Source organism: Lithobates pipiens, unplaced genomic scaffold (genome assembly GCF_037356315.1).
Source record: "Lithobates pipiens isolate NorthernLeopardFrog02 unplaced genomic scaffold, aLitPip1_a1.2 Scaffold_3, whole genome shotgun sequence".
NCBI lineage: Eukaryota > Metazoa > Chordata > Amphibia > Anura > Ranidae > Lithobates > Lithobates pipiens.
The window spans coordinates 12,280,680-12,301,141 of NW_027507790.1; the positions used below are offsets into that span (position 1 = coordinate 12,280,680).

At 40.1% G+C, this 20,462-nt stretch overlaps 1 protein-coding gene across 1 annotated transcript in view; it reads left to right on the forward strand.

Moving 5' to 3' along the window:
* Positions 1 to 20,462, forward strand: part of TBX5 (T-box transcription factor 5) — a 91,254-nt gene that overhangs the window by 61,111 nt on the left and 9,681 nt on the right. Inside the window, exons 6-8 of the mRNA XM_077461268.1 lie at positions 10,491 to 10,643; positions 16,325 to 16,416; positions 19,724 to 19,953. Coding sequence (XP_077317394.1) covers positions 10,491 to 10,643; positions 16,325 to 16,416; positions 19,724 to 19,953 — 475 coding nt within the window. The remainder of the gene's footprint in view (positions 1 to 10,490; positions 10,644 to 16,324; positions 16,417 to 19,723; positions 19,954 to 20,462) is intronic.

Sequence of the window (20,462 nt, forward strand, 5' to 3'; positions counted from 1 at the left end):
GGGCTAAGAACCGCTATAAAATGGTTGTGAAGTCTGAAGGTTTTTTTACCTTCATTAATTGTATGCACGAGGCTAGGTTCACACTATAGCGATGCGGGAACGCCGCGAATCCGCTGCGTTTTCCCGCATCGCATACCTCCCGCCGGCAGTTCACACTGCCCTATGCGGACTGCTGGGAGTGTCAATGATATGTTAATGACACCCCCAGATCCGTCCGCATATCGCAGTGCGATCTGCACACTCGCACAGGAATCGGATCGCATGGTGTGAACACCCATGCGATCCGATTCTTCTGCGGACCAAAAAAAGGGTCCCGTGCGAGTTTGCTGCGGGAGCGATGCGAATTCAGCCATACTATCTGTATGGCTGAACTCGCATCGCTACGGAGATCGGATGTGATTTGCACTGCAGTGCGGTGCGAATCACATCCGGATCTCCCCCCGCAGCAGTGTGAACCCAGCCGGAAGGTTAAAAATCTTCAGTGTACAGCAGCCCCCTCCCCAATACTTACCTAAGCCCGATCTCCATCCAGCGATGTGCACGAGAGCCAAAGTCCTCCCGGTTTTCTCAATCCTCATTGGCTAAAATACAACAGCATAGAGCCATAGGGTCCTGCTGCTATCAATCACAGCCAGTGAGGCAGGAGTATGGGGCAGGACTGAGCCACACTCTCTGTGTCCTATGGACACAGAGCGCTGGCTTGGGAATGAGGATGCAAAAGTGCCCCCATGGCAAATGCCTTGCTATGTGGGTATTCAGAAAGGGGAAGGGGCATAGAGTGCAGGCGGGGACCCGAGAAGAGGAGGATCAGGCTGCTCTGTGCAAAACCATTACACAGAGCAGGTAAGTATGAAATGCTTGTTTATTTGTTTTTTATAATTTCCTTTACAAATCCTTTAAGTATAAAACCAGGTTTTAGATAATGACACTAGCTGAACAGAAAAAAATTATTACTTGTTAATAAATACTTTAGTGGTCAAGGAGAGGATTTGCCTTAATTAATTTATCTCCATGTAGATTTGTGCATTACCAGTCACGATTTTCTGATATTGTTCAGCAAAAATATCAGTCTGATATGAACTATATTATATGGCCACTATAGAGGGAGTAAATGAGAGTAAAATATATAGATAGCAGATGAAAGGAGAGAAGCTATAAATGAACAGTTTAACGTAGCGTAGAGATTCTTTCAGTTTAGTGGTGGGAGGTGAGGAGGAAGACTGGGGGTGGGGTATAAGCAAAGGGCAACAGCCGTGCCCCTACTGTGAGAAGAGACTACAGAGTATGGTAGAATACCCCCCGAGTGCAAAAGTGCAGCAGTAGCCTCTCAATTAGAGTCACTGTAATGAAATTAAAACCCATTAGATCATTCACCGCTGAGGCCTGCAAGTTACCTACATGTCAAAGGAATTTGGTTAAGCCACTGGGATGAGAGGAGCCTTGTGAATTAGGATGTCTCCCTTGTTGAAGGGGTTGGCGGGATCTGCCTGCTATTGACGCCAGCTCTTCTAGCAGGCAAAATACATAGCTTTCCAATTTAAATGAAAAGCCACTATTTTCTCTCTCAAATATATACTTGATGTGTGAATAGACATATATTTGGGGAATATAGTCTTCGCCCCTTCCTATTCCTAGTGCAAGGGCAATGGTTTCATTTCCCTATTTTCAAACCTGTTGTTTCTACTGTTATCACCGGTAAACTCAAAGGGAGCAATATACTCAAATTCCATTCTCTAATCATAATTCCTAAATGAAAAAATATATTCAAATCAATAACAGAGACCAGGAAATATTAGTGTAATTTCCTAGAGGTGTTTGGACAGGGAAAAAAGTAAAGATATTGCTAAATATTTTCCTTTTTTTTTTGTCACTAAACCCACAACATTAAAATCAGTCTGTATATGCAGTAAAGCATGATTGTTATACTCACTGTGGAACCTAAGGGGGTAATCCTCTGCATTGTGTAAAAGGACGTTTGATCCTGTCTTCTCTGATCCTCCCCTTCTTCCACTGCACTGTCCCTAATTAATTTCCTGATAGAACAGAGGATTTGGGATTCACATGCTCAGTTTGGTGTGTGTCGCTAGAGAGTTTTTTTTCTCTGGGAGGGTGCATGTGATCAGCAGAGGGGTAATCAGCACTGTCCAGACAGAGGGTCATGGGTCATGCATCCTTATAGGACAGTCAGAGCAGAATGAAAACTTCTCTTACAAGCTTTAAGTGCCGAATGCCGCCGAGCTCCGTTCCCTGCGACGTTACGGCGCACAGGAGCGGAGATCGGCGCCAAATTCAAAAAAGTTAAAAGACACAAAACACACACAGTACTGTAATCTTACAGATTACAATACTGTATTAAAAAATTACACACCCCCTTTGTCCCTAGTGGTCTGTGCAGTGCCCTGCATGCACTTTTATATTATAAATACAGTTTTTTCTGCCTGAAATTTGGAGATTGTCCATAGCAACCAGAAAGTGTCCCTTTTTTCAGTGTTTTAGGATTTGATTACATTATTGAATAATTTTTATTATTCTTTATTATATTATAAACTTTATCATACCCGGGATGTCTACTAGACTCTGGTTTGAACAGATTTAAGAGAGTTATTCCTAAGAATTACAGGACTACAATATAAAACGGCAAATTTCCATGCAAAATAATTGTACCGCTTTCAGCACCTAAAACCAGAATGAATCATACCGACAGGGAGGTTAAGGTATCTGATTGCTATCTGAACCAAGTCTAAAGGTGGACTGGGAAATTCATATCTGCCAATATCATCTGATGTAGCAACCCTAATATAAAAGGCAGGTGTGAAAAAAATGCTGTAAATGAAGAATGCTTTCAGATATAGAAGTGTTAATAGTTTATTTTTATCAAATAACAAAATGGAAATTATATGAACAGAAGAAAAATCCAAATCAAATCAGTATTCGGTGTGACCACGCTTTGCCTTCAAAACAGCATCAATTCTTCTAGGTAGACTTGCACACAGTTCTTGAAGGAACTCAGCAGGTAGGTTGCTTTAAACATCTTGCATAACTAACCACAGATCTGTGGGTGTAAGCTGCCTCAAATCCCCAGACACGCTCAATGTTGAGATCAGTGCTCTGTCGGGGCCAAACCATCACTTCCAGGACTCCATATTCTTCTTTACGCTGAAGATTATTTTTAATAATATTGGCTGTATGTTTGGGGTCATGGCCCGGCTGCAAAATAAATGTGGGGTAAAACATGCAGCTCCCTTATGGCGTGACATAATGGATACATATCTGCCAGTATTTCTCAGCATTGATGACACCATTGATCCTTCCTGATGAAATCCCTGACTCCAATTCAGCCCCAAACTTGCATGGAACCTCCACCATGCTTCATTATTAACTGCAGACACTCACTATTGTACCTCTCTCCAGCCCTTTGGTGAACAAACTGCCTCTTATTACAGACAAATATTTAAAATTTTGACTCATTAGTCCAGAGCACCCGCTACCATTTTTATGCACTCCAGTTCCTATGTTTTGTGCATAGTTGAATCACTTAGCCTTATTATCACATCGGAGGTATAGCTTTTTGGCCACAATTCTTCAATGAAGACCACTTCTGGCCAGACTTCCCTGGACAGTATATGGGTGTACCTGGGTCCCACTAGTTCCCGCCAGTTCTTTGCTGATGGCACTGCTGGACATCTTCCGATTTCGAAGGGAAGCAAGCATGATTTGTCTTTCATCTGCATTAAGTTTGCTTGACCGACCACTGCGTCTACAGTCCACAACATTGTCCTTTTTTTTGTGCTTATTCAAAAGAGCTTGAACAGCACATCTTGAAACCACCGCCTTCTTTGAAATTTTTATCTAAGAGAGATCTTGCTGATGTGGTATAACTACCTTGTGTCTGTGTCAAAGAATGCAATAAGGTAAAAAAAAAAAAAATTCTATCTTTACAACCACTTTAAGCCAGCCATAGACAAATTTCAGCTGATTCAGCAGGAACTGGCCAAATTTCAATCAGTCCATGGGCAGGCTGGTTGTACTGAAGTTGTTCCATCGATCGACTTCAGTACAACCACCCTGGTTTTTTTTTTTGCCCTATCACTGCAGACAGGTATAGAAGCTGGCGATGGTCATTGTATTCTACCAGTGGGGAATGCTGGCAGAACACAATAGCACTTTGGGAGGGATTCCCTTAACAACACTTACAGCATTTTATGGGGTAATCAAGCAATTGTCTTTCCTTCAACCCGTGGTTGAAGGAAAATAAAGTGCATAATGTATGTCCTGCCTAAAGCCTGATTCACACTACAGTTTTTTTTTTGTGCATGAAAACAAAACCGACAGCTCCGGTCGGAGCCGCTGTATTTTTTTATCCGACATTAGTATAGCAATCCCCCCGCCCCCCACTGAGCAGTTCTGTTCTCTCAGGGGAGTGCACCACCTGCCAGAACACTCCGATCAGCGCTTTCTGCAATTGGCTGAGAGTGCTGATTGGGAGTCAGTCGGCTGCTGGTTTTCCAGCATGCTCTTCCGACAGAAGCTGCAAAATCTGACAGTTTTTGACTGGCAGACCGACATACATATGGGCTGAACGTTGGCCGTTTTTTTTTTTTAAACTGACCAATGTCTCCTGATTTGGCCAATGTGTACCCGGCTTTATACTTCTGCTGATGTCTGACTTTGGTTGCATAAGCAGTGTCAGTTCCAATATTTCCAATAAAAGCTCTGTCATATCTATAGTCTGCAACTTGCAGCTCCAGAATGATAGAAATTGATTGTAATTTAAAAATCTGTCATTGCTCATTTTCATTTAACATGTTTATGAAGAAAACTATGTAACCATTATTATTATTATACAATTATCATACATAGCATTTATTTAAGTTAGGAGAGAAGAGTAAAATTATGAGCCTTGTTTGATTCCAATGAGGCAGTGGTGACAACTTTCTTGCTTTATGGGGAAGAAGTAAGTTCCACATAAACCTAATGACAAATCCACTGTTTTGGAAACAGTGTGGGCAGGAGAAACCAATGACTGTCATGGCCTGTCAAAACCAACTCAAGATTTGCCTTGCGTGATAAGCTGCTATTATTAGGAAAGAGGAAAATCTTTTTTTTTTTTTTTTTGGTAAAGTAGAACTAAATCCTGCATAGACACATGCTGAGTAAGCATTTTCAGCCTATAAGAGAAGTGCGTGAAAAAGGCTACTACTTGCAGGATCACTAAGTATAATTACAGACACTGCAATCCTTCAGAAGAAAATGAAATATAGTCATGATTGTAATGGAGAGCAATCAATCATTATTTGAAATTAGATAAGCTTTAATAAGTAAAGATGAACAGAATATGATATGTTTAGAAGATCAAATAGAACCTCAGAGCCCACCAGTTCCCATGCAATGCTAGTGAATTTATGCACCACATACAGGACAATGATTACTAGGCACAGATGGTCACCTTTAAAGTTCATAGTGTTTCCAAAAGGACCAATATGGTTTAGTAAATGAATTAAACATCTTCTCAGGCTGTGCAGAAAAATTCTTAAGTATGTCATCTGAAAAAGTACAGTAAGAGTTAACACCCACTATATTTTGAAGCCTGTAAAATCTTCCTTATTTTTTACTTCGTAGAACTGCCTGGATCAGAGGGTATGATGCCTAACTTGTGTGCCTGCCTTAGCAAGCTGGCTCCTGGCCCCTTAAAATGGTTATTCTTCCAGGTTCTGTAAAGTTTATAGATTTTCCTATTTGGGAATGGAAATCTTTACAGTCTAAATCAGACTGTTAGATGACACCACTTAACCCTTCATGGGTGGAAGGTGATACATTAGAAAATATTTAAAGTTGAGTGAGATTTAAGCAGTAAAATAAATACTTAAAATTACATTTGTAGTGTAATAATAAAAGCTACACATGTATTTTAATGTGCATACAGTCCTCAGAAAACACTAAATTGTTTACACTTTCTACTTTCTTGGTGATTGTTTGACTATCACAGATGCACACTTTCAGGGTTTTTTTTTTTTTTTTAACCCTTTAATGGTCGGCTTCACCATTTGGTAGAACACATTTTAATTCATTGAAAAATGTGGACTTTAAAGGGCTAATTCCCTCATAAATCTGACAAAAATAAATATTTTTGGCACTCTTTAGTAACACAACTTCTATATGTTCCCACAGAGCCAGTGGAAGTGTCATTATCATGACGTGTTTACTAGCTAGAAGAGATATGCTTCACATTTCACACTGAATGGGTGAGGCATTTGTATATATGAAGAGTACCATCATTGATCAGGATATCATGGGTAGCATAAGCCTTCTATGTGACCAGTGGTAGGCGTGGGCTTCCTTGAGCTGTGATGTCTAAAGAATCACTACCTCCACCAGGAACCTCTACACAGAGATATGGGCATTATAGTATAAGTTTCTTAGATCATGGGTCTCCAGAATACCCCAAATTTAGAGGAATCTGAAGAAATAAGGATTGCGGCAGGTAGCATTTGGCCCATAGTACAATGAAGGTTGAAGCTGGAGGCATAAAGTACCAAATGGTTAATCAAAAGTTAGGTTGGGCAGATCAAATACCAAACTTGTCAGGAATCATAATGAACTTTTTTCTCAAGCACTGTTCCTGTGCACCAGGCAGCTTGTTATCATGGACTTGCTTTTTTAAACAGCTTCATGTTAGCATACTATATAAAGCCCTAATGTACTCTACGAAAATTATAATATTTTAAAGCAGCAGTTGTTTACCTTTTTTTCATGTGGGCCTTGTTGGATACTCCTGATGATACCTAAAGCCTAATTTCTTGCAAGCAATGGTCGAAAACTAAAAGTATTCCTAAATGGATTAAAAAATGTATATTCTATGCACATTTTATATTAATTTCAAATGAAAATATATTGGCAAGAAACCCATTCTGCTGTTTCATTGTCTGACAGCAAGTGTTAGCTGGTCAGTCATATGTGGTGCCCTACATTGGGCAGTTGGTTACAAATCAGTCATCTGTAAGGCAGTTGTTTAAAGATCTCTTGAATCCTGCCTTGTCCGTGGCCTCCTCTTGTCTTTCTAGACTAGTCTATTGTTCACTCATAGTACCCTATCTGACCAGCTGGTTTGGCTCTGACCTTTCTTTGTCTGATCCTCTGTCTGCTCTGGTCTGACCTCTGCATGTTTGAACTGTCTTTACTTATCATCTCTGTTTAGATGCCATAAGCTGGCACTTAGGAACCTTGGGGCACTCAAGTATCAAGCAAGAACATAATGCTTTCTCAAAAAGTGGCTGCAAAAAAGTGTTGTAGTAACAGTCATTGAATCTTACATTGAATATTAATGTAAAACGCACATACATTTCAACAGAAAAGTACCACAATGTAGCCCATGAAGAACTTTCTGTTTACTTTGTACAGAATCTGCCCCATTCTGTCCACTCTACCCACTTTGTTTACATTGTACACTAGTTGGTCCACACCAATGTCTGCCTAATCTGTATATTCCTCCCTCTATCCATTTGGGTCAACTACTGTCCAAAATGATACAGACTCTGTCCTCAGTGTTTGTGTTAACCTACTTGCTGTCTATGCAACCCTTTCACAAACCTGCAATCATTCCACTACATTCAAACTCAGATGTGAGATCTCAGAAGACAAAACCTAATGCCACCAGCTCACTCAACTAGTCAAGGTTCTCCGGGCGTCCATTGTGGCTGTCTGTGGACAATGCATGCATTCTACAAGGACAGCAGCATGCCTCACCAAGGAGCTATGTCCCATAGTTTCAGAATAGCTGTAGATATGGGGACTGAATTACTAAATAAGTTGAACATCTTTACTGAAAAAAATGTGTTTATAATTATTTTAATTATGCAGTCATGCAAAAGACATGCGCACATGATCCAGTATGGAGAGTTCACATGGCTGGATTATTGAAGTGATTGTTTTCACGTTTTCAGTGAAGATTCTCAACTTCTTTAGTAAATCAGTTCATAGTATCATAATCACTCACAAAAGTATGATATTGTAAAGCTGGGTACACACTAGATTCATGCATCCACACAAGCAAGGTGGATGTAGGACTACTCCCCACTTTGCTCTTTATTTATTCTGACAGTGGGGGTTCCTGTTGTTAGAATATACTGATCAGTGGCTGCAGCCATTGACTGAAGACTGCTGATCGAAGAAGGTTTTTCAGAGAGAACGTTCAAGAGCAGCCAAACTAAGGATCGGGTCTGTCAAAGAGGGAGGACCACACATACACAGATCGAAATTTGGTTGATTCCTGCTGAATCACCTACATTTCGACCTGTTTGTGCACAGTTTAAGGCAATGGAATAAACAAATTTGCAATTACCTATTCTGTATCCTTATTACCTATATTGATTCTTTATGATTCTTTATGCTTGTAAATGCTTTTGAAATTATTTAATTTGCACAACAGGACTATTGTCAAGGAGAAAAGTGGCTAATTTTATAGACTCCTCTGAAAAAGAACTGCACAATTTAGGTCTATGTAAGGGACATGTCAGTGGATGAATGCTTGGCTCAAAGGCCAACTTCAGACAAAATTTTTATTCTGGTTTGAGATAGACTTGGAAAAAGTATATCAAATTTACAGTTTATGATCCCGTTAAGGAGATTTCACCTCGCTTCCTGCCCCTGTGACAGCAGAAGAAGAAATTAGGGGAGCAGTCATTACTGGAACAGAAAGTCGAAGCCCTTGTACACACGGTCGGAAATTCCGACCACAAAATCTGTCAGATTTTTTCAGACGGATTTTGTCCGAAACTGGTGTTGCATACACACGGTCGGACAAAGTTGTCAGAAAATCTGATCGTTCGGAATGTGATGACGTTCGTTCATTCCAACGGGACTACGTTCAGCTTAGTAGCCAATAGCTTTGCTCTTGTACTTTGATCTGCGCATGTGTGGCACTTTGTCCGATCGGAATTCTCTACAAAGGATCGGAAAAAGTCAAATCGGATTTTGTTGACGGAAAATTTGAGATCTTGCTCTCAAATTTTTTCCGGTGGAATTATGGGAAAAGTCTGATAGAGCCAACACACAATCGGATTTTCCGACAATATAATCCGATCGGACCGTTTCCGTCGGAATTTCCAACCGTGTGTAGAAGGGCTAAGACAGCAATAATAGTCTGAGAAAGGTTTTAACCTTTCTAACTTTTACTGAAAAAAAATTATTTTGTTGCAGTCCGTGTCGCAGCTGCAGAGATTTCTCATCACTTCATGCCCCAATAGGATGTGATAAGAAATTTACCCAATGGAGACGCAAACTAAGCTAAAAACAAGAAAACAAGGATTTTTGCTTATGTTAGGCTTTGAGGATACACAGGGAGCAGATGTGGGCAAAAATTGGATTTAATTGCATAGTAAAACAGTAATAATATCACTGTGTCATGTGCTAGAGCGCTTCTGCCCTCATGCCAGTAATTGTACCTATGGTGAATCATTCTGTTGACATGCCATTCACTGCAAAAATATTGCTGTGGTCCATTAACTAGAGTCATTTCCGCCACTGGCTAAATCCCAGATTTATCGTGCATATGACGTTAGTCACTGTGCATATGCAAAGACTGCTTGTTGTCCAGGAGAAGCCTCAGGGAAAATAACATTTATTTCTGTTCCTTCTTCATAAGTAGGTGCAGAACGTATCTAAAAGCAGCTCTCTATTCCACATGCATGTTGTTTAGCCTAGGTTCCCCCCTTGATCGGTCTGGGACAAATTTTAAATAATGTCCTTGTTTTAAAATGCCATGGGTTCATACCATAATGTGTGCATATTAAAACATCCCACACTGCTTGCTTGCTTAAAGTTGAAGTCTACTTTAGATGAGAAATAAAACAATGCCATAGTATAAATTTCAGTGATTTTTGGGAAATGAGTTTACCTACCGTAATCAAACAGTCCTTGTGTTGAATAAAGAGAAATACAGCAATGACCCAATCACAGTAGCAGGAAATGACAGTGGGGTTGTTTTACTAAAATGATAGAGTACAAAATCTGGTACAGCTGTGCATGGCAGCCAATCAGCTTCTGATTTCAGCTTGTTCAATTAAGCTTTGACAATAAAAACCTGGAAGCTGGTTGCTTTGCAGAGCTGCACCAGATTTTGCACTCTCCAGTTTTAGTAAATTAGCCACAGTGTTCCTATGGTTGTAAGTCAGCAACAAAATCTATATTGCCATTTCAGAAAATCACAGCTGACTGCAGCTTGAAATGGAAAGGTCATTTTTAACAAACCTGCATAACAAAATGGCTTCTCTTTGCAGTTATATACATTATATTTTTAGTAAATTGGAGTTTTACTTTAAATATCATATCAGAAAGTCTTATTCATTAAATAAAGCTAATATTTCTACAAGTGGTATCCCCGAGTAAGGCACTTAAAATCGATATTCAGCAGCAACTTTTTATATGATATTTAAAATCAGTTTGTAGTTTTTTTTGTACCTGAAATTTCTTTCTGTCCTGGCTGTTTTTTGTAGATCATCCTGAATTCCATGCACAAATATCAGCCTCGGCTCCACATAGTTAAAGCAGATGAAAATAATGGATTTGGGTCCAAGAACACTGCTTTCTGCACACATGTCTTCTCGGAAACAGCGTTTATAGCAGTCACTTCCTACCAGAACCACAAGGTAAAGGACACAATGTTTAAACCTACACCATGAAAGTATGACTGACCACTAATGATTGTCTATATACTATTATTTTCTAAACTGGGTACAGTGTAACATTTTCACAGTCTATTCAAACCAACCCAGCTTAGATAGGTGAAATTAGCTAAAAAGACCAATGAAAATGGTATTATATGAGTCTGTATGTGTCCCTTATGAGTTGAGGGAAATACAATTATAGGGACTTGACAAATCCCCAGGCCAGTGGATTATAATGTGGTCTTTTTTTCTGCTAGAGTTGGACTATAAGCTGAATTTAAATTAAAAAAATGCATACTAATCCAGTGCTTATCTGTGATAATTAAATTGTTATTTTTCAATTTAAAAAATTAAACTGTTTAACTGTAACGCTTGCAAACTAGTCTGGCTAAACAGCAAGTAACGAGTTAATAAAGCAGGCATATAAAACCACCCTTCCATACTTGCCAAGCCTTTCTCCAGCTTATGCACATTTTACAGTTTTATGGAGAGCAGGGAAGCCAACCAGTTTTTTTTTCTGTAACATCTGTATACTGTATACATAAAGCAAAGAATTTGCCCATATGGAGAAATCTTTAGATAAAAAATACACCCTGATCCTTGGAAAGAATGGCATCTGCTCAGTTTCAATATAGGTAGGAGAGATATATATAGTACTGCTTGACCTTATTTGCAGTTAATATATCTTTCAAAATCCTTTTAGTCTTTTACCCCTGAAGTGTGCACGTGTGTGGAAATATGTCTGCAAATAAAAACTAGATGCACTCATTTTCTTCAATTTGAGTGCAACTGCTAACAATATATCCCGAGGAACAAAATTAGAACATGGAAGTTTTACAATAATTTGGATGTTAGGTATATACAGGTTAAACTGAACCAGGGCCAGATCTAGCCTGTTTGATCTGGGGGTGCAAAGTATCAGCACACCTTTATGTTATCCTTGTGGCTAGGTGCACCACAGTTTTTAGGCTAGGCTTCAGGGCCTCATTATAGGGTTTACTATGCTGATACCACTGGTCCTGGAGGGCAAAACTAAAACATGGGGGTGCACAGCCCACCCCAGAACTCCCCTAGATCTGGCCCTGAACTGAACCCTAATTGGTTATAATAAAGGGGAATGCCAAGAAAAAAGCACCAGGGTGGACATAAGTGCTGTCACTTAACAACCAGACAGGGATCAGGCCCCTGCTTGGGGGGGTAGCAATGGAAACTTTTCCCCATTCACACAGGGGCAACTTGGATCCGACCTGAAGTCGTCCCAAGTTGCCTCAAGTGGCGCAACATGAATAAAAAAAATTTAAGTAAATGAAGTGAAGTGAAGTCTTAATGTACACTACTGAAGTCGCGCCGACTTCAGAAAAGGTTCCTCCACTACTTCAATCCGACTTCTAGGCAACTTGTACCCATTGATTTAAATGGAAGTTGCCTCCAAGTCTGATCCTCTGTCTTAACCTCCCTAGCGGTAAGCCCGAGTCTGGCTCGGGCTGCAATTTCAGTACCATGAGCGGTAACCCCGAGCCAGACTCGGGATCGCATCGCTGGATACAGGGAGGATACAGGGAGAGTTACTTACCTTGTCCCCTGGATCCAGCGATGTCCCCCTGCTGTGTGTGCGAGCCGTCCTCTGCTCGATTCACACAGTGTCCGAGTGCTGCCGAGCTCCGTTCCCTGCGACGTTACCACGCACTGGAGCGGAGATCGGCGCCAAATTCAAAAAAGTAAAAATACACAAAACACATACAGTACTGTAATCTTACAGATTACAGTACTGTATAAAAAAAATACACATCCCCTTTGTCCCTAGTGGTCTGTCCAGTGACCTGCATGTAATTTTACATTATAAATACATTTTTTTCTGCCTGGAATTTGGAGATTGTCCATAGCAACCAAAAAGTGTCCCTTTATGTCAAAAGTGATTTTGGACCAACTAGAAAACAGCGATAATAAATTATAATCACTTGCAGAATTGAGCGATAGCGATTTCTGAGGAGATCCATCATCAAACACTAAATCTAATGACAGCAACAATTCTGCAAATGAGCAAATTTCAGTGTTTTTGGATTTGATTACATTATTGAATAATTTTTAATATTATTTATTATCATTATTTATTATATTATAAACTTTATCATACTCAGGATGTCTACTAGACTCTTGTTTGAACAGATTTAAGAGAGTTATTCCTAAGAATTGCAGGCCTACAATATAAAACGCCAAATTTCCATGCAAAATAATTGTACCGCTTTCAGCACCTAAAATCAGAAATAATCATACCGCCAGGGAGGTTAACTAAAGCAACTTTCCAGGAAGTAAAAATAGTTTTCTAGGCAAACCCCTCCCTCCCACAGAGCTGATTATTATGTGATTGGCCACTGGCAAAGTCCCCTGTCCTGGAGGCAACTTCGTGCTGTAATTCATACTCAAGTTGCGTCCAAGTTGCCTCCCAAAGTCTCGCTGGAAGTCGTGTTGCCCCTGTGTGAATGGGCTCTGATTCTGTAACTGAAAAGATTCCTCTGAGGAGAAGGAATACTGAGGATCAACATTATCCAAGGACACAGAATTTCCCTGAGAAGGAGAGGAAAATACCCTTGTAACACCTCCTAAAGTCAATTCCTACTGGACAGGAATAGGGCCTACCATAGTGCAGAGGACCAAGTGAGTTCTAACGAATTTCTCTAACCTTTCTGCAGATCTCCTGCACTGCTAAAAGACAGTGTCAAGAGTGGATCCAGAGAGATGATGTCCCTGAAAGACTAATCAGCTCTTCTCATAGCTTCCCACACACATAGCGGCAGTGTCCTACTCATTTGTGCTGACATCAGTTCTATGCAGGACACAAGTTCAGAGGCTTGTAATAGATTGTCACAGTTAAAGCACAAAGCTGTAGAAATCTGCTCCAGCTACACTAAAATGATCTCACCTACCACAGCAATTGAAGGATTGTCTGCAAGGAGTTTATTCCATCTTGACATGGTTTAACAGATCAGAGTTACTGCCAACACAGGGCAAGGGGCCAAACCAGTTACCTCAAACTGGAATCTAGAGAGGGAATTCAACTTTCTATCAGCGAAGTCATCTGAAAAGCGATTCATGTTTGGAGGCATTTGACAGGCAACAGGTTGCCTCCTCACTGCCTGTTTTAACCCCCTAAATGCAGCATTACTGCCGCAAGAGCAAGCACTGCAAGTGGATGCGGGGCAGTTGCAGCGCAGCCCCGTTCACCTGGGGTTATACTTCCAGTCACTGCCACAGCCTCTGTAGCTAAAGGGGGAGCTGTTGGAGTGGTAAAACATGGCTCAACCATGTGGTTTTATTACCCCCCAACCTTACATGTGAACGAGCCTTTGGTTCACATCTGTGCAGCTGTATTTAGGGCAGCCTGTTAAATTCAATGGGCTGCCCTACACAAAGAAGTGATTTTGCGTTCATTTCCAGACACACAGTAATGTGAACCAAACCTTAGACTGGGGTGCCTTGAGACTGAAAATACTTTTCAAGGGTGTCGTAACTGGAAAAAACACTACTTTACACTGAATGGCACTAAACAGAAAATGGAGCACTGGGTCACACCAGATGCTGTGCCACAGCTCTGGACCTGAGGCTATTTGATGCCAACTAACACAGTATACAAAGGTCTGAAAAGCACCACAATGAAGAGTCCAGTGCCCAAATGTCACATCCAATGCTAGCCTTGTAATCCTCCGGTCCAGAACTGTCCGGGTGCTGCCTCTAAATCATTAGCTGAAGAAAAGGTGTCCTAACTCCTGTTTGCCAATAAACATTATGTAGTAAGCAGCAAATGTTTCAGAAATCCTGTGTCCCTTGATGGACAATAAATTAATTATATTTCTACCTGAAATGTTTTTTCATGCTGTGAAACCTGTGTTTAATCTATCCCTGAATTACAAGGCAATCAGAATAGAATAAATAAACATTTTGTTGCCTGGAGTGCAGCTTCCAGTTTAGTAATATTCCCCAATACACCAGTATACTTTAGAAAGATGCATGCACTTAGACATGTGCATTCGTTATCGTCCGAATGCATTTTCGTCCGAATTTCAGGGATTTTGATGTTTGTTTTAACAAAACGATAATGAACATGCAAATAAAACAATAACAAACTCGAAATCCGAAAGATCAAAAAAAAAAAATGCACTGCTTCATTTTGGTATCCATTATTTTTTCTTATCATTGCAACAACAGTTTGATATAGATAGAAAGATTTGACATGATGGTGACCATAGCGATCTGTGTCTATCGAACCTGCTGTCGAATGTGCCTAACCTAATTCTATTAGTCCAAGATTATTCGACATAGAGACAAAATATTTGACATTATAGAGACATGAAGATTAGACGAAACAGCTAAAAACATACGCTAGCCACGAGTGGAAATTTACGGTCAAATGTTCCGCCCATAGGCTATAGAAGAATTCTAATGTTGTTTGACTAGTAAAATTAATCATAATTATTACTAGTCAAACAACATTAGAATTCTACTATAGCTTGTGGGCGGAGCATTCGACCATAAACGTACAATCGCGTCGTACAGTTTAGCTGCTTTGTCCAATCTTCTTAGAACATCCGACAGACACCATAAGCCTTCAATTGACAGATTCGACCTAATTAATTAAGATTTTCAAACGAATGCATTTTTTAACAAAACAAAATAAAAACAAATTTCGAGAGTAACTAAATAACTGTATTTTTCAGACGAAACCGAAATTCGGAAAATAAATATTTCAGTGTGCACATGTCTACATGCACTGTACTTCAATCTCCCACATAATTGTTATTTCAAAGAAATCACATAACCTATCTGAGCTCCTTCTTTGAAGGAAGAGGCTCAGGCGGGAGATGTGACTTTGAATGAACCTGAACAGAGTTAACACCTGGAGTTTGAGAGACACTATTGCAAAGACCTATATCTGAGGCGCCGTTCATACTTTCACTGTCTTAAGGCACATAGGGTCCACAATAGGAAGAGTCACCTTGGCTGTCCTTGGGCGGAATGATGAAGTGGGACAGGAAGTCCCTCTCCTAATGAAGCCCCCACTCCCCTCCCCAAATAAATGACATGCTAAATGTGGCATGTAAGGGGGCGAGGAGTGCTTAAAGCGGAAGTTCCGTTTTTGTGTGGAACGCCGCTTTAACAAGGTTCTATTCCCTACCACACTATCCCCAAAAAACACTATAAGGCCTACTGTAATTTCTATATTCATCTATATTGGTTGTTGCCATTAGCAATTCAGAAAAAAATTATAACGTAGGTTAAAATCGGTCACCTCTGACCTGTCCTGAAGATTTTCTTTCACTTCTCCTAAAGAACCGTCAGGAAGCGAGAGCAAACAGCTCCCAAATGGAAGATTTCTCACTATGTTCTTGCGGCAAACCAAATTTTTATATTTTTCTTCCCCTTCGGTCCTAATGAAAAAAGTAGAATTGTAAGTTTACATCTGATAAAAAACGTGCACTAGATGGCTGCCTTGAGTAAGGTTCCAATTCGATTACTATAATCAGTTCAGTTGAGGTAGTGTTGCCAGTTATTGTAATTTGTGGTCAACATAATGATTATTACTGATTACAAATTTTCATCTTTTGAGTTTACTGTGCCTCTGAAAATAAAACTTTACAATTCTGATGTGACTTCCATATTCTTATCAGATAACACAGCTGAAGATTGAAAACAACCCATTTGCCAAAGGCTTTAGAGGGAGCGATGACATGGAGCTGCACCGAATGTCCAGAATGCAAAGGTAGTCTCTTCCTCTTTGTTTTTTCTCTGAAACTTGACTACAAGTAACTTTATGACATGGGTTTCTAATGAAAGGATAGGAGAAACGAAATGCTAGCCTGTCTCAATGCTGAAAAATGTTGCTTCTACTCAGACATGAATAAGATGGTCACGAATATTATGGGTGATGAACACATAGTATGCTAGTTTTAGTTTCTACAGGAAAAAAACAAAAAAAAAAATGTACTCGCACTGAAAGTGATCAGTGAAAGAAATCTAATGATGATATTGATAGTTTCAGCTGCTGTAAACAAAGTGCTGTTCACTTGACTGAAAACATAAAAATAAGATACCTACAGCACTCACAAAAAACATACATCATAAATAATTGTAAATCAAATAGGTGTGAAAATTAATCAAATGCCATGTATAAAGTGCTTTTGTGCTCCAATCGTTACAAGTGCAGTAGTGCTCAAAACTTCAAGGTGAGACACACATCCCTCCTGTGTCCCCACTTACCGAATGGAATGGACCTCTGGCTTTTCAGTCCAGGGGTCATTCAAGCTGAATCTCTGGCCGGAAATGGCAATCCACAGAAGGATCCAGTGGAGATCTCCCCCAACGTAATGGTCATATATAGGTATAAACAGATAGAAAAAAGGGGACTAATAGAAATATATATAATAAAAAGTACAGTTAGCACGTGTTTATTGCACACAAAGTCTAAATTTTAAAACCCCTGTCTGAAGACATTTACAACCACCGGCCAGGTTTGTGGGGATGAGGCCTCCCACTCCCAATCACCCACCCCCCATGTTGAAGGCATGTGGCCTAGTATGGTTCAGGAGGGGGAGGGGGGTGTTCGCTCACCCTCCCCCCCCTTTCCTGACCTGCCAGACTGCATGCTCAGATAAGGGTCTGGTATGGATTTGGGGGGGGGGGGGGGCACACGGTTTTTATTCTTTTATTTTGCCATGGACAATTTTTTTTATTCAGTTGTCAGTAGGGAAGTCCATTGACAGCTGATGACTCCGTTGCAGTTGCTAAAGACGCCGCAGCTGGCTTCCCAGGCCCACTCCTTAACAACTAGCTATTTACTGCTCCCTGATTGGGCAAAGCTTTGCCCAGTCAGGGCTTAGATTGCTTAGATTGCAATGTGCAGTGTGCAGTACATTGCAGGGCATTCGGCAGGGCGAACACCCGCTGAACCCCCTGCAAATTCGGGTGTTTGCCAAATAGTCGAACAGGTGATGTTCGGGCCGAACTTTTGCTCAGCCTGAACTGCTTGCCCAACTCTATTAACCACATATAGTTATCATTCACAAAATTGTTCTCATTCTCCGCTATATTTGGTCTGTGGTATGAATGCCAAGAACCACTGTAACAGTGCATGTTTTCCTCATCTCCAGGAAAAATTGGGCGTGCATTCTATTTATAAACATGAAAAATGCACTGCTTATACACCTGTGTAAGACGTCTTCTCTATATTAAATGAATTTTCAATTGATGCAAGCTACATACATTGGCCTGTGCATTGTATCTTTGTACCTGTTATTCAGGTCTGTGTTCACAGCACATGGATAAACCAACTATCTGAAATCCTCTGCTGGCTATAAATGGGTATATTAATTAAAAAAATATATTATTTCACTCTAGTACATAATTCATTAGTTAAAGAAAATACATGGAAAAACAGTCTTTAGAATTGGCTGTCTGTATGGGTCAGTGTCTATTTGGTTCTGTTGATAACACCAGCCATGCCTTCTCTAATAAGCATCTTCCATTCACTATTAACAAGCCAACATTAAAACAACAGCACAGGAACTATGACCTACCATTATACAGTCCTCTAGGCCAGTGGTCATCAACCCTGTCCTCAGGGCCCACTAACACGCCAGGTTTGCAAGATAACTGAAATACATCACAGGTGATATCATTTGATGCTCAGTAATTGCCGTATTCTAGTCTGCATCTCCCCAAGGTAATACATAAAACCTAGCCTGTTAGTGGGCCCTGAGGACAGGGTTGATGACCACTGCTCTAAGCCTTAGCTGGTATCTGATTAAGGGGATATTTCTATATCAAAAGAGATGCTGTCACTTTACCCAATTTTGGGCTCCATTGCTGTAATGGATCTGGGCTTCTGGGAATGGGGGAGTAAGTGACCTTTCCGATGTGACAGTGCTTGCATTTGAGTGGCCAATTGCCATACCAGGGTGGGCTACTGCAGCAGGGAGGTTCTGAGAGAGCATGGATGGGTAATTATACCTTGTCGTGGGGGGGCTACAAGGAGACACTGGTCACTTTGCCCTAAATGCACAATGACATGTTTAATAAATATGCAAAAAGTAAGAATTTTCGTTATAGATTACAGTTATTATCAAACCTCTGACAACAACAAAAACAACCTACAGCAAAATATTAAACAGTACATAGGATGTCATGGTGCTGTCATTGTGTACTGTCATCATTTCTATTAAGACTGTATTCATAATATCGCTTTTTGTGAACACATGCAAAATCTCACAAATTTGCCTGTGGTTACAGAATGTACAAAAACGCCTTGCATTGTGGTGCATTATTAATAGCACCCCCATTGTGGCAAAGCAGACACACATTTTTCCCGCGAATAAACATACAAAACAAACACATCTGGCAATACACGTCAACGTGTGAATGGGGCCTAAGACAAGTAGTAGCTGAAAGAGGCTGGAAAGGGTCAGTATCACTGAGATAAAAAATGGATGAACAAAGAGATAAAAAAATGCCTATTGATTATAATACACAGTTCGTTAGTAAACTAATAATCAGTTAGGGTGTATATCTACTCTAAAGTGTATCTAGGACTAAAACTTTTTTTCTTTTTTTTTTCTGTAGTTTTGGGTAGAATGGGGAAGGATTAGAACTGTTTTTACTGCAATTGGGGGCTCAAAGAGAAAGATTCCATTGCTTCCTGCCTAGCCAAGTTGTCCTCAAGACAGGAAATGAGGAGAACTCTCTTTAACAGCAACAGCATAAACATAAGTAAAACCTTTTTTTTTTTTCAGGGAATGCTACTACACTACTTTGTTGTAGGTTTTTTTTTTGCCTGTTTTCATGTTGCAGATTTCCCTCATTTCCTGTCTAAAAAAAATTGCTTTCATAGCAGAAAGTGAGGGGAAATTTCTCTAATGATCACAGACAGCAGTTAAACCTGACAGGGGTTCCACCCTGCCCCCATTCACTCTAAAATGAAAAAAAAAACTTTTTTCATATAAATATACTAAAAACTGCATTTTCTTTTTTTACACTGATGTGCATCTGGCTATATAGTTTGTTTTTCATTTCAGCAAAGAATATCCAGTAGTTCCAAGAAGTACAGTGCGACAGAAGGTTTCATCCAATCATAGTCCATTTCCCACTGAATCCCGGAATATTTCCAGTTCCTCCAACCTCAGTTCTCAGTTCCAGTGTGAGAATGGTGTTAGCAGCACCTCTCAGGACATAATGCCTCCTTCCAACTCATACCAATCTCTTCCTCATGAACCTGGGCCTATATATCACTGCACTAAAAGAAAAGGTATGTGCAATTTACTTTGAAGAGCTCTCTATTTTTTGGTTGGAAAACTGATCATTGAAATCAATTTTCCAAATTGTAAAGAAGTAAACCTATCATGCATTTTGAATGTTAAAAAGGAACTTATAAAAACAGAAACACTAAGGTGTCTTCCATTACCATAGTAAATCAGAAAAACACTTTAAAACTAGGATCAGCTAGTATTAGCACCACAACAGGGCGGACATAGGTTAATGTACGTATAAACACGATCCAAACATTTTTTCTAGTTTCCCACAGCACAGCTGATAGATCACACATATGATGTAATAACAATTTTTACTGAATTAATGAAGTTGGGATAGCCGCTTGCCTATATGCATATAAGCTGACGTTCCAAACCAGTCACCCAGAATAATTTGTTGACAGTGCCTGCCTTGTTTTAAGATCATTGTGAGTCAGTGGAAAGCAAGCTGTGTCTCTGCCTGCCTCCGATGACATGCTAAGAAGAATAAACTCCAAACCTTTTTTCA